This window comes from Typopeltis vanoorti, chromosome 3 (assembly GCF_054136105.1).
Source record: "Typopeltis vanoorti isolate ZY-2024b chromosome 3, IOZ_Tvanoo_1.0, whole genome shotgun sequence".
Lineage (NCBI taxonomy): Eukaryota > Metazoa > Arthropoda > Arachnida > Uropygi > Thelyphonidae > Typopeltis > Typopeltis vanoorti.
The window spans coordinates 78021707-78037212 of NC_143551.1; the positions used below are offsets into that span (position 1 = coordinate 78021707).

Consider the following 15506-nt stretch of genomic DNA (forward strand, 5'->3'; position numbering starts at 1 on the left):
CAAAACTGGGTATGCAGCCATTTGGGAACACCAGAATTCATCAAGATTTTGATTAATGAAATTTTGCCTTAGCAAAGATTTGTAGTTTGATGAGATCATCCTTTTTATCAGCATCATCTATAAAATCCAAACTGATTTGAGTTATAGGTGTACGACTTTGATAAGATGCCATAAGCAAAAGCAATATTTGTGCCTCCTCCACCACCATGTTACTTGAAACTAGTATTTTTAGTATAATTTTCAATGTTAACTATTTGCAAAAATGAATTGATATATAATATATAAATAGTTTTGTCATGCATATTCTAATATTAATTGACATATTATCCCAAAGCTGTCTTTCATGAAAAAAGCAAACCTCTAATAGAATCAATTCAGAAAAGTTAACTGAGGTAGCTGGGATACTAACAACTGAGACAAGTACTTTTAACTACATGGATGTTGCAATTAGGACAGGTTACATGCTGAACTACAAAACTGGAAATTATGACTAACTCAGGAGAATACCATCTTTGGTTCCATGGTATCAGTTACTGAATGGGAAGAATGTATCCCTAGAGTATGAAGAACAAATAAGGTGGGATGAAATGGATGTGCACCTTTATTAAGCAAGAGATACATATAAAAATGATGATATTGAAGAAATATCATGAGAATAAGATTGGGAGGAGTTATGAAATATATAAATCACAGGCTAGAAAAGTTATGAGTATTGTATGGAAAGTTAAATCAGAGTATGAAAAGAAACCCAAAAGAATTTTATTGCTACACTGCAAGTAAAAGAAAAAAATGAATGTGGAAGAATAACTTAATTAAGATATATCAACCTGGTGTATGTTACACAGTGCTACCGTTACAATGGATGAAGTGATAAGGATGCAAGGAGAAGGAGCTGTTGCATAATCTGGATAAGAATTCAGCAATAAGGACAGACAGGATTTCAGCACATATGCTAAAGGAATGTCCAGTGAATTGGCTAAGCCTTGACATGCTTGTATAACTTGAGTCTCATCAAGAAAGATCCCATAGGATCTTATTGTGGAATATCTGATGAGTTTCATTCAGATACATGTTTTTTATTGGGTAACTTATGTACAATAGTCTTAATAAAAGGAATTATTGGAAAGAAATAGTTATACAAACATATTCCTTCCCACCACCCACCCTCTGTTAATCATAATGTAATGCTCCATTGCATAATTTAATTTATTGTTGTAATTAAATTTACTTGTCTTTCTCTCTATAAAGAGGATGAAAGTTATATATACCCCACTTTCTAAAATCTTGTTAAAAATTAACTGGAACTTTGCTTCATATTGTGATGTATTGCTAATTTCAGAAAGTTACATAATGGTGGTAAAAGACAAACATGAGAATTTGACAGTATATATATGGTTCAAGTATTGTGCTGCACATTCAACTGATAACAGCGAGTTTGAAGCTGGCATGCACAGAAGAGAATTAAGAATAAAAGTAGAGAGAAGAAGAAACTCATGGCTAGGTAATATGGATTATGAGGTAGCTATTTTTGGCAGAAAGGGTTACAGGAACATAAATTTCTTACATCATCTATGACCATGACAGGATAATCTAGAATAAGGCCTTGAACATAGTTTTTGTTTAGAGGAATAACAGTAACTCAATGTTGGAGAAAGCAAGTTCCAACACGAGGTATGTCTACTGTTTATTATAACCCTGTATTTGTTCCTATCAATGGATGGAATGAAGATGGAGCATTTTATCTTGAGAAGAAAGTTGTTTCATCTAAACAGTGTTCTTTGTGATAGTCTGTGTATTACAGGAAACTGAAGACAAGAAGATAACTGTTATTTTGATTGTTGATATTTGGTCCTTTTTACTAAATATGAGAAGAAAGTTGTTTCATCTAAACAGTGTTCTTTGTGATAGTCTGTGTATTACAGGAAACTGAAGACAAGAAGATAACTGTTATTTTGATTGTTGATATTTGGTCCTTTTTACTAAATATGAGACATTTTATTGGACCATGATTTTTTATATATATAAATATATATATGTATACAATCATCAACCAGTTTTGTCAGCTTAGGTCTGTCTGGCTTCTTCAGGATGAGAATGGTTACATTAACGTTAAATGCTACAACAGAAGAATGCAGTAACAACCTTAAAATCAGTTAAAAAAAAGGGTTGCCTTTAAACCTATTTTAACTACATGGCACATGTTAAGATCTCCTAAGGACAGCATCGCTTTCTACAAATACGCAGGAGTATACAACATCCCATGTTCCTGTGGACTGAACTATGTAGGCCAAACATCACAAAGCCTAGAAATCCGAAAAACAGAACATATCAGAGATGTCAACAACAAAACAGACACCTCAGGATTAGCCCATCATTTCTCAATTTCGAACCATTCCATTGACTGGGACAACAGCTCCATGCCGTACATCAGTGTTTCTCAATGTGGGGGTGTATGCCCCACAGGGGGGGGGGGCAATTAGAAAATGTACATGTACATATTTATATTATACTTTTTAGAACTTGGCTGACTATTATGCTGGGGGGGGGCATTAAAATCTTTGAGACATTGAGGTGGGGCATGATCCAAAAAAGGTTGAGAAACACTGCCATACATTGAAGATTTCAAATGTAGAAACTTTAAAGAAGCTGCAGTGGTACTCGTACTCCATACAGGAGACAATCTCAATAGAAATAAAGGCATGATATTAAAAGACATTTGGAAAAGCTTAATAAATTCACTATGCTTAGCAGAACTGAATTACGCGAAAAACTATAAAACGCAGTCTACTAACAATGATTAATTCTCCACGCTTTATGCTCTTAATGTCACGCATCCTTTTCAATTTTTTAACTGATTTTAAGGTCATTACTGCATTCTTCTGTTGTAAAATTTAATGTTAATGTAACCATTCTCATCCTGAAGAAGCCGACAGACCCAAGCTGGCGAAACTGGTTGACGATTGTATACATATATTTATATAAAAAATCATGGTCCAATAAAATTCAAAGAAAATGTCTCATATTAAGATAACTGTTATTCAGTTATGGGTGGGAACTAAATACATGTAATGAGAATTGTGTTTAGACAACTGTAAAGGCAAACAGTTTTCTGTAATGTATATTGTCTTCATGTTTAACATTCTGGAGTGAGGTAAATATTCCTTGAGAATTATTTGTACTCAAGTTACAGAGATAGAATGTGTTCCTTAATTTGTAATGAGTGTTAACTTTAACCAGAAGGTGAAAAGATTCCATAATTGGAACTGATATGCAACAGTTGTTTTAATCCAAGAGAAAATTGATAAAGGAATTTGTTTTGTTTGTTGTTGGAATTTTTTCAATTTCTGAATTTAAATTTCAAGTGGGTGGGTGAATGAGAGTGGGAGAGAGAGAGAATGTGTAGTTTCTTAAAGTTTTCTAAATGTAACTAATTATGTTTGTATAGTTATTTAATTAAACATTGTTTCCTTTGTATTACTATTTCTCTTGCCTTATTTTAGAGATAAAAGATAAGTGAAAGTAATGTGTTTCAATATTTTGGGAAAAACTAGTATTGTTTCCAAAGTAGATGAACATATTGAAAGGAAACCAGAATTACTTAAATGATACTTGTAAACAGGTGTAGGTATCAGTAGACAACACACAATGGTTACTGATTTGACATATCATGGAACCATCATATTAAAAGCATGACAGTGCTATTTGTACAACAGTGGTGCAAAAGCAATATGTCTAACTACTTACCTCTTAGTATCTCTGGAGTGGTGGTGAAGATTTTAGAGAAGTTGGTAAGAACTCACACACATAAATGAATTGATAGACAAGCTATAATTTCCAATTTTCTCCATTTAGTAAACCATGTTGTTTACTAAGTAAACAGCATGGTATGCTAAAGGAAGGTCATTGAGCAGTTTCTCATATTTCATGAGAAAACTACTCAATGTTATGGATGAATTGGATACAATATGATACTATTAGACTTTACTGAGGCATTTGATAGGATACCACATGAAAAAGGTTGTTGCATAAACTGGAGATTATGGGATTGAAATACAAACTGTTGACTTGGATAAGTGAATGGCTGATGGATAGTTATCAGAAAGTGGTATATGGTGTAAATCCACGAGATTTAAGGTGACCAGTGGTATTCCCTAACGATCATTCCTTAGACCATTGTTGTTCAATCTATACATTAATGATATTGAGAAGGACCTGACAGGAGATGTTTAATTGTTTGTTGATGATGATGATGATGCAAAGATAGGCAAGGCATGGAGAGCTAGATTTTTTTTCTCATAGAGCAGTGAGTGAGTGGAACAATTTGCTAGTTGAAGTAGTGAGTGCACCACTGTGAATGAGTTTAAGAGAAGGTATGATATCTGGTGTGGGTTATCTATAGCCTCCCTTAATGAATCCTTGACCCTGGAGGTCTTTGATGATAAGAAGATTTTATGCCACTCAAAAATAATAAGAATATTAAACATTTTATTACACAGTATAACAGTGGTCATTATAACAAGAGTTCAGAACAGTCAGAAAGAAAGTTGGTTATGATGAATACAAAATCAATATTGTGGACACTAGCAACAAAATGTTAATTTGGTAATGCAGTACCAAGAAGAAACAGAATGTAAAACTGAATGAACAGTCAAAAATAAACACACTATACTTTAGTAAATAACTTGCCAAAAGTGCAATTATGGAGTGGTTCCTGTATGATGTTATGAAATATCTTTAATTATCAAACAATATTCTGATTGCTATTTGCATCAGGCAAAGAAGACGAAATGCTTCTTTTTATTTTTTTTTCTTCCAATGTCAAATTATAGTTCTCCCACCATTTGTAGGTCCCTGCTTCGCATCTTTCCAAGAATAGTCGATTCATGCTGAAGGGGAGAAAGAAATGAAGGACGTCCGAATTGGTCGCCAACATGCGAAATCACGTGCTTTATAGGTAAAATTTTCCAACTGTTATACAAGCAACATAGTTAACTACAATAATCATAAAAGAGAAGTTCATTTTCCGACCGGTAATAATAAACAACTCATCCCACAATACTGACTGATTACCCTATTATCGGAATGGATTCTCCTTTTTCTGAGATGCGCAGAAGTGTCGAAGGATCTCTAATCGGTGGGCGAACTATACTATACATGTGTAAAAAAAATTTTTTTTTTTTTTGTTCTGTCATATGACAAACTGAAGGAAATTATGTGGAATACACACACACACACACGACTGAATAGCAACTGAACCATATAGCCAAATATATTTTATATGTAAACCTAGTGCAATTTTAATGGTCAGACTTGTTTTCCAAAACAGTGAAATAGCAATGGTGTCAAATTTGCAGACACACTACATATATATTTATAAATTATATAAAAATAAATAAATAAAAAATTGCTAATTTAGTGAAACAGAACAGATTCTCTTCTAGAAGTGAAAAACATTTCTACATTTAGCATTATTATACTGATAGTAGTGCACAGATATGAAAATATGAATCATATAAACTCCATAGTAATATAATATATAGTCAACTGCACTGATTACATTGGATTTTACTATATATGTACCATTCTGTCATATGATAGAACAGTGCTTATATACCCCTCTACAATTATTTAATATACTTCTCAATACAAATAAATGTATATTTGATAATGAAAATGACAGAGAATTTGTAATTTTAAATTATAATTTCAATATTACCTCTTTTAAAGATCCTGGAGTTATGAGAATGTAATAGATAGCATAACATGGAATCCATATCATCGAGGCCAAAGCCATTCCCCAGCCCATCATTTCACCCCACCAGGGATATGTATATGTTTTAGCATATACCAATGGCTTGTAACGTATCACTGAGAACAGAAATATGCTCTGCAGAAATAAAGTAAAAAACTGAGTTACCTATTACATATATACCAAATTTTAATAAAAAATATGAATCATATAAATGTTAAGTTCTGCAGTATTAATAATCACAATTATCTGACATCCCCTCCCCTCCTCCCCCAATACACACACAGATACACACACACACCAGGAATTCAATTAACTGACTAACTCAGTCAGTTCTTGAATACATTGCTTTGGAGGTGCAATAGGGTTTTATACATTAGTGATCTGAAAAGTTCTCGGCCCAACAATGGAAAAAACAGATTTATAATTTCAAAATTATTTTTATTTTTCAACATGATCTCCCTTAAGTTGAAAAACAATATATATAAAAAAAATAAAAAATTAAAATTAAAATTAAAAATTACAACATAATCTCCCTTAAGGGGGTGCTTAAGGGTCAGAGCTGTATAACTGAGAGGAGACCTCCACATAGCCTTTAAAGGAAGACAGAGAACCGACCAGGGCTTCTGACCTAATGTCCAATCCTCACCTTCTCATGGTGCACCCTGTTGGGTATCTACCTGGACACTGAACGAATGAGGATGGGCTGGCAATTTGGGATTTAGCCGACCAAATTGTATTCTTATTGGTTAAACCAAAATAAAAAACGATGGTACAACATGACAAAATTTCATGCTGGCTGGGACGTCACCTAGTTAAACAAGACTCCCAGTTGTTTTCACCAAGGAACCAGGGCAAACAGCAAAGTCAGCTACTGGAACAAATCTGAAAACACACCCCAACCCAACATCACCAGAGTTAAAGATTGGTACTATCAACATAAGAAGCCTGAATGGCAAAAAAATGGAGCTAGCTGAGGAATTAGATAAGTACCAGATCGACATAATAGGGGTGACTGTCAGAAAAAGACAAAAACTGGTGAGATCTTTCTAAGCAATAAATACAAAATGTTATATTCAGGCAATGACGATCAAGGAAAAGGAGTAGCTTAGTATACAAAACAAAATACTATGGCTACTAACCTATTAGCCTCTTCTTGAATATGCCTATTCAAGAAGAGGCTAATCTTCTTGAATGGTGGTCAGTCTCAAGTAGAGTAATGTGGGCAAATATGAGACTCGGGAACTGGACAATAAGACTTATTTGTGCCTATGGTCCCACATAAGGTTCTACTAAGATAGAAATGGAGGAATTTTTTGATGCTTAAGAAAAAGCAACTAACACAATGAAAAAGGAAAAGTTGGTCCTTGCTGGGGATCTAAATAGCAAAGTAGGAAATGATTATGAGACATACAAAAATAATTTGGGAAAATTTGGAGAAAAGAGCAAAGCTAATAATAATGTCAAATATCTGTTGGATTTCTGCTCAGGACATGGAATGATTATTACTAACACCATGTTCCAACATAAAAATGTGCACAAATTCACATGGAGAGAAGAGGCAAGGAATAAGAAAAGTCTCATTGACTATGTTATTGTTGATAGTGAAGTTTTCTCCCTGGTGCAGGACATCAGAGTGTACAGAGGATTTGAAATTGGAAGTGATCACTATTTAGTCTTGAGCAGGATAAAATTGAATTTCATATTGAAAAGAATAACACGTAAGAAGTGTTAAAGCGAATAAAAGTTGAGCAGCTCTCAGATGTGAATACTAGACAAAAATACACAAAGATTATTGAAGATAAAATGAAAGAGTTTGTGAACAAGAGCCAAACCTTGGAGATTCAGTGGCAAGCCTTGACGAAACCCTGATTGATTCAGCTAGAGAGGCATGTGGTGAAGTTGTCTGCAAGGATAGAAAAATTACAACTCAATGGTGGACACAGGAAGTTAAAGAGGCAGTGAAGGAAAAGAAGTAAGCATATCAAAAGTTCCTGGCAAATAAGTCAGCTTGTGCTCTTAGAGAATATAGAGACAAATGTAAGAAAACTAAACACTGTGTAAAACTAGCTAAACAAAAGTCATGGGAGGACTATGGCAAGAACATAGAAAATAAATATCAAGAAGGTGGCAAAATATTCTGGAGGTTGTTGAAGAAGCTTAAGAATGGAAAAAAGAGTGCTGTAAAAGGAGTTAGAGATGAGAAAAGTGACATGAAAATGGGAGAAAAGGATATCCTTGAAGTATGGAGCAATTACTTTGAAAAACTGCTAAATGAAACAAGCAGTGATGACAGCACAGTGGTAAAAAACACTCAACAGGCATACAGTCAGGAATATATATATTGATACTTGAAGTAGAAAAAGCCATCACAGGCTTCAAATGTGGAAAGGCAGCAGGAGTAGATGATATTCGACCAGAAATGCTGAAGTATGGTGGTATAAAAGTCTTACAGTGGCTGCACTGCATAGTTCAGAAAGCCTGGACAGAGGGATGAATTCCCGATGATTGGAGTAGAGCTCTCATAGTACCCATATATAAAAAGGGAAATAAAACTGAATGTGTGAATTACAGAGGTATTTCCCTACTGAGTTCCTGGCAAGATCTATGCACGTATACTTGAGAAACGGTTGAGAAGAATTGTGGAAGAAAAGCTTGGTGAAGAACAAGCTGGATTCAGGCCAAATAGAGGCTGTCAGGATCATATCTTCACTTTACGACAAATAGTTGAGAAAGCATGGGAATATAACAAAGATCTGTATTTAAGTTTTGTCGATTTGGAAAAGGCATATGACAAGGTGCCAAGAGAGAAGCTATGCAATACGCTACAGTTATATGGTGTCGATGGGGTATTATATCAAGCAATACTTCGTCTTTATTTCAGTTGTAAGTCAGCAGTTAGAATTGAAGGAAGTACAGGAAGATGGTTTAATGTTAATCTGGTGTCAGACAAGGATGTACATTATCCCCTCTGTTATTCATTATCTATATGGATCACATTATGAAGGAAAGTGGTATTAAACATGACATGAAAATTGGATGTGTTAATGTTAGCTCTTTGCTTTATGCAGATGATGTTATACTTCTAAATAAATCCACTACAAGCTGCAAGATTCTATGACTAAATTGAATAACTGTTGTAATAGATATGGTATGAAGGTCAGCAATAAAAAGACAAAGACAATAAAAATAGGCAGAATCACTGAAAATATCAACTGTGTTGTGAATGGAGAACCTGTGGAACAAGTAAAACATTTCAGCTACTTAGGCACGATTTTTACTGAAGATGGTAAATTAAATATAGAAATAGACAACAGAATCAGCAAAGCTGGTATGGTGGGAAATCAACTGAATAAATTCATATGGAATAAGAGAGAAATTAGTCAGAACACTAAATTAGCTGCAGTGTTCAAACCAATTTTAACTTATGGATCTGAGAGTTGGGTCAGAAGACTGCAGATATGAGAGTCCTGAGAAAGATTATAGGCATGAACAGATGGCATCAATGGCATTATCATATTAAAAATGAGGATATTAGGAAAGAACTTGACATTGTCATCATCCAGGAATGCATTAGCAGAGCTAATCTCAGGTGGTATGGTCACTTAAATGACTCAGAGGAAGACCAAGATATAGGTGGATTGATACGATAATAAGTACCTTAGACGATAGAAATATAAGATCTGATAATGTTGGAGTCTTGACAAGTAACAGGCTGATTTGGAGGAAAATTCTAGATAGGAAGTTAGTAATGATGTAATTTGTTTCATGTAGTACATCATATCCTGTACACCCTTTGAGTGTACATGGTAGGAATTTGATGATGATGATCTCCCTTAAGACTAATACATTCATTCAAGCGATGCTCCAGTGCCATTATCCCATCTCTGTAGTGGTTCTCAGTAAGATCTGCAAAATACCCCTCTACAGTTGCAATGAACTCTTGATTCAAAGAAAAATGCTGACCAGCGAAGAAGATTTTTAGTTTTGGGAAGAGATTGAAGTCAGAGGGAGCTAAATCTGGGGAATAGGATGGATGTTCCAATAATTCATAGTGCAGATCCCTTAATTTTCCATTGGCAAAACATCCTTGCGAGCAGGTGCATTGTCCTAATGAAAGATCATTTTTTCTTCTGCAAACTGGTCTTTTCTCACGAATTTTTTCGTCTAGTCTGGTTAAAAGATCGGAATAATATTCCCCAGTTATTGTTTTACCATTTTCAAGATAATTAATAAACAAAATACCTTTAGTATCCCAAAACACCGATGCCATGACCTTGTCTTCTTTGGCGCTGAACAACTGGCTTCTGTTCACTGTTTTGACTGCTGTTTGGATTCTGGTATGTAATGATGAATCCAAGTCTCATCCATAGTAATAAATCAACACACAAAATCAGTTTTATTCTTCTTAAAATGCTCCAAGAACTGTTCAGAGATTTTCATGCGAGAGCGTTTTTGATCTGCTGTGAGCAAGCGTGGCACCCATCTTGCCCAAAGCTTTTTCATTTGCAGTTCTTCATGCAAAATGTATCCTACACGTTTTTTTGAAATGTGTAGGATACATTTCATAGTCTCAGCAATTTCACACACTTTGACTCACCAGTCATCCAATACCATATCGTGCACTGATCAATGATTTATTTCTGGTGTTGTTCCACTTTTTGGACATCCTCCAGTCCTTCATGAATCATCTTCAATGCTGGTGCAGCCACGTTTAAACTCAGCAGCCCATTTCTTAATTGTCAAAAACGAAGGAGAAGAGTGCCCATAACTTTTATGAACTTCGAATGAATTTCTTTTGGCATTAAACCTTCTTTTACAATGAATTTTACAACTGCACGATACTCAATTTTATCCATTTCAAGGGATACAGACAACACTTTGGCTTCAGACAGCTGTATAAAACAAACTACTTGATATAATTACTTGCAATTTCACATCGATGCTTATGATAGATGTATCAACTTAGAAAAAAAATCTTACCAATAGTGTTGCCATTTATGGTTGAGGCCAAGAACTCTTCAGACCACCCACTGTGTGTGTGTGTGTGTGTGTGTGTGTGTGTGTGTGTGTGTGTGTGTGTGTGTGTGTGTGTGTGTGTGTGAGTGAGTGAGTGAGAGACTATTTTATTGTTGTGCCCCAAAGTCTGACCAGCTTTGGACAAGATGATAATTGAGTTAATGGTTAACGACTTATTCTGACACATATATGGTAAATAACAAATATGTTTGCTACAAGTGTGGGCATGTAATGATATTTCAATACGTATACCTCTAAATAAGTATATCTAAGCATCTTCAGAGCAGAAAAAAAATTCTTTGTTCAATTTAAACTAGTTAAATTTTAATGTGCATGTTTACTAATCAACTGTTTCAGTCTGCTGCACATGTGGGAGAGTATTCTATTACAGACCATAATGGTATAGCATACAAAATGGTTTTGTGAATGCATGCATGCATTCGTATTTAATTACTCTGAGAGTGCTAAGTGAAATATCAGTTATCAGAATTATTAGAACTTTGTATATCTCTCACACATTATTAACATTTAAAATTTATTATTTTTGTGGCTATTTAGACTATTTTTGTTTAGGAATACCTGTTTTTATAATGTCATTGGCATTTTACTGAACTTTTATGGTATTAATGATGTTTTATATAGACAGAAATATAAAGAATATATAGGCGGAATATATTCCGACATACCTTTGTAGGATGTTGTTGGTCTTCTTATTCAGCAGCATCCTGGCATGTAGCAATATACATTCATCTGCTGTTAAAAGGAAGGAAGTATGATTGAAAGGAGGGGGGGTTGGAAAATGTGGGAGTAGAGAGATGTGGGAATATTATGGTGAAGCAAGGGGTATATGAACTTTTTGAAAATCCCAGTTTTTTTATATATTAAAGGTGGGCAGAGAACACTTTGGGGGGGTGAAAATAGGAATTTTTTGGGAAGGGGAGGGATATGACAGATAAGATCAGGGCTGTGGGTAATGGCCTTCACTTCCATGGAGGAAGTGGAGGCTAAACACAGAAACACCAAGCTGGCATGACATAGCCTCCACTTTCTCCACGAGCCGAAGACGATGCACTGTTGAAATGGCTCCCACCCTTGATCTCATCCCATCATTATCCTTACCCTTCCCCAAAAATTTCTATTTTCATCCCTCTCCCAAAGTATTCTCTTCCCACCTTTAATAATATATAAAAAACCCGGGTTTTTCAAAAAGTTCACATACCTATTACCTCGCCAATAATTCTCCCACATCTCTCTATCCCCCACATTTTCCATCCCCTCTTTCCTTTCAATCATACTTCCTTCCTTTTAACAGCAGATGAATGTATATCGCCACACACACTAGAATGCCGCTGAATAAGAAGACAGCCAGCAACATCCTACAAAGTCTGAATATTTCTGAATTATTCCTTCTATATATTCTTCATATATCTCTCTCTATATAAAACATCATTAATGCCCTAAAATTTGAGTAAAAAGCCAATGACATTATAAAAAGGGGGCACTTCTAAACAAAAATAGGTTAAATAGCCACAAATAATATATTTTCTTAGAGGAGTAACATGGGAATTTTCCCCAAAATAATAGCTATTTAAAATTTAATTTATAAGCAAACAAGTTTCCTTTGATAAACACATTTTGATAATATATGTGAAAACTAACAATTTCCACATTGTAGGAACCCAAACAATTAAGTCATTAAGACTATATTTCTCATGTTTTAATACCTATACTGACATCATCTTCAGAGATATAATGACTAAGCTTGCTCAGTACAGTATATACAGTAGCAAACAAATTAATTTGAACAAGGTGAATTTTTGTCAAGTTTTTGGTTTGGTTTTTGTTTCAGTTTACAAGAATTTTGATTTTGGTTTACTGTTTTCAGTTTTGGTTTTAGTTCACTATTTTGGCTGAGTGCTACGTGTTTTAACTGTCTCTATGATATTTATTAATAGTGTAAACAAGTTGACATTCACAGTGTTTTATTCATTTTGTGTAGCTATAAATTGGATACATCTCCAAGAAAGCATTCAAAAATATATACCCTTTTTCAGCACACATCCATGACTCAAAGACAAATTGCCAACAAGTGTGGTGTTAGTCTGGGTACTTTTAATGTGATTTTAAAGAGGTTTTGGAAGATAGGTAGCTTTTCTCATGACAGAAAAGGAAAATTTGGACAAAAAAAGAAAAACTACACTTACTCAAGATAGTTTACTAGTTAGGAAAAGTAAAATGAGTTCAAGATCTGCTATAGACTTAAACAGATACTTGGCACCTATGGGATTAATGTTTCTAACATGATATTGAAGATTGTTGGAAGAAAGGAGGACTGCCCACAGACCAAAGAAGAAACCATTATTGATGAAGGCTATGCAAAAAAAGAGGCTTCAGTGAGCAAAAGTATACAAAGATTGAGAAGTGGAAGAAGGTCATATTCTCAGATGAGAGCCATTTCTTTGTCCAGGGAGAACAAGTACCCTATGTTTACAAATCAGCAGCTGAGAAGACTTCTCCTGTCCACCTTCAACAAGCGCCTAAACACCCAGCTAAAAAGATGTTCTGGAGTTGTTTTACACATGACGGTCCAGGATCACTTGTGCGTGTTGGTGGTATGAAAAGTGACCAATACATAAAAATATTGGAGAAAAAAGTAGCCCCACAAATCCAAAATCAAGTGAAAGAAAAACAAGTGAAAAATCCAAACAAGTGAAAGAGTTCCTCAAAAATCATAACATCATCCAACTGCTTCAGTGGCCAGGTAACTCTTCTGACATTGACCTAATAGAAAATTTGTGGGCCATAGTGAAAAAGAGACTTGTTAAATTAAATTGTGACACAAAGGATAACTAACATTTCATTATGAAAGTATGGTTTCAAGATGCAGAAATAAGAAATGTGTTCTATGTTGGTAGAGTCCATGCCTAAGCGAATTAATGACCTTATTAGGAATAGAGGCGCACATATAAATTATTAGGTAAAGTTAGAGTTTAATTTTTGTACTTATTTTCTTGTGAAATTTAAAGTTTTCTTTAAAATGTGAGTGTTTGAATTAATTTTTTTGCTACTATACTGTAATGTTGTAAGCTTGCACATACTGTAGGGACATGCAAAAAACCCGATTCTCACTTCTTTGCTCACACCTTCCTTATACAGCTTCCAGGGATTGCTTCTTGTTCTCTCTCTCTCTCTCCATCTCCCATCATTCTATAAAAACTTCTTCAATATTAATCTTATAACAAAACTTTAAGGTTTTGTTATAAGATAAGATTAATGATCAACTTTCTTCATACTGAATATTCCAGATATCAGAAGCAACCTTAGTCAATCACCTCTGGGCCCTTTCCAATCTCTTCATCCTTTTGAAAAACTAGGTATCCAAATCTGTGCACAATAGTTCATATGTGGCTGAATACAATAAAACCAGAATCTCCTTACTTTATTAAGTCAGTGTCCTCTGCATCATTGCCTGAATTCATTGTGTTGTCCTCTACACTTTAGATCCCTATCCATCATCACACCCAGATGTCTTATCTCCTCCACTATATCCCCACCAAGTGTAAACTCTAATCCCATCTTTGTTTTCCAAATTTTAAAACCTTAACTTTGCAATATTGAATTGGAATTTTCACTTCCATGCCCATTCACTCAGTCTGTTCAAGTCCTCTTGTAAAGCCACAACATCTGCTCTGCTCCTCATAGGTCTTATCAACTTTGTATCATCTGCAAACAACTGAATATTGCTGAATATCTCCATTAAAATCTTCCCCAATAATAATAATCTATAAAGTTAAACAGCATTGGCCCTAAAACACTCTTGAGTCACATCACCAGTGTCTTTCCTCTTCTAGGATATTACTTTCCAATACACAACTGCTACTATCTATCAGACAGCCAATCTCCAATCCAATGCAATAGTCTAATATCTAAACCGATCTGCTCTAGTTCAACTAGAGCGGATAGTTTGGATATTAGATTAGTTTGACTATCAACTTGTGATGTGGCAATCTATCAAAAGTCTTTGTAAAATCTAAGTATACTGCTGTGTATCCATCTCCCTTGTTTAATGTACCTATCATCTTGTTGAAATAAGTAAGCAATTACTAAAACATAACCTTCCTTTAGCAAATCCGTGCTGTCCATCAAAGAGAATACCACTCTTGTCACCCCAATTCTGGATCTTAGTTTTCGTTGACCTCTCTAACACTTTAACCACAATACTTGACATCAATGGGCCTATAATTTGAAGTCTGAGTTCTGTCACGTCCATCATAAAGTGGTACAATCTTGACTTACTTCCACTCCTTTGGAACTTGATCTAATGTAAGACTCATAATAAACAAGTATGTCAAGATATGTCAACTCTAACACATTCCCTCAAATACATGGTGATATATCAAGTCCCACAGCCTTAACATCAAGTTTACTCAATTCAACATATATACATCCCATTCAGTCTCCTCTCCTTCACTTAAATTGCTCTGAATGCTGTCACATTCACAAGGGTGAAGTACCTTTATAATAGTGGTAATAATCAGTTCCATCAGGAGCACAAAGAACAGGAATGGAGGGTGATTTTGCAGCAGCTATCTTTATACCATTTTCTCCAAACAATGACATCCTTCCATAATCTTTTTTTTTCTGCTCGTTTGCATATCAAAAGAACTCACTAAATTTTTTTTTTTGCTTCATTAGTTAACTGATACTCCACTTTTGCTACTCTTACCAACCAAATCAC

At 34.7% G+C, this 15506-nt stretch overlaps 1 protein-coding gene across 5 annotated transcripts in view; it reads right to left on the reverse strand.

Annotated features, from left to right (window-relative positions):
- Window positions 1-15506, reverse strand: part of LOC150108301 (sodium- and chloride-dependent GABA transporter 1-like) — a 213845-nt gene that overhangs the window by 3749 nt on the left and 194590 nt on the right. For all 5 annotated transcript variants that reach the window (XM_090390687.1, XM_090390691.1, XM_090390689.1 and 2 more), the window contains one exon: window positions 5717-5887. In XM_090390687.1, the coding sequence (XP_090246813.1) occupies window positions 5717-5887 (171 nt within the window). The remainder of the gene's footprint in view (window positions 1-5716; window positions 5888-15506) is intronic.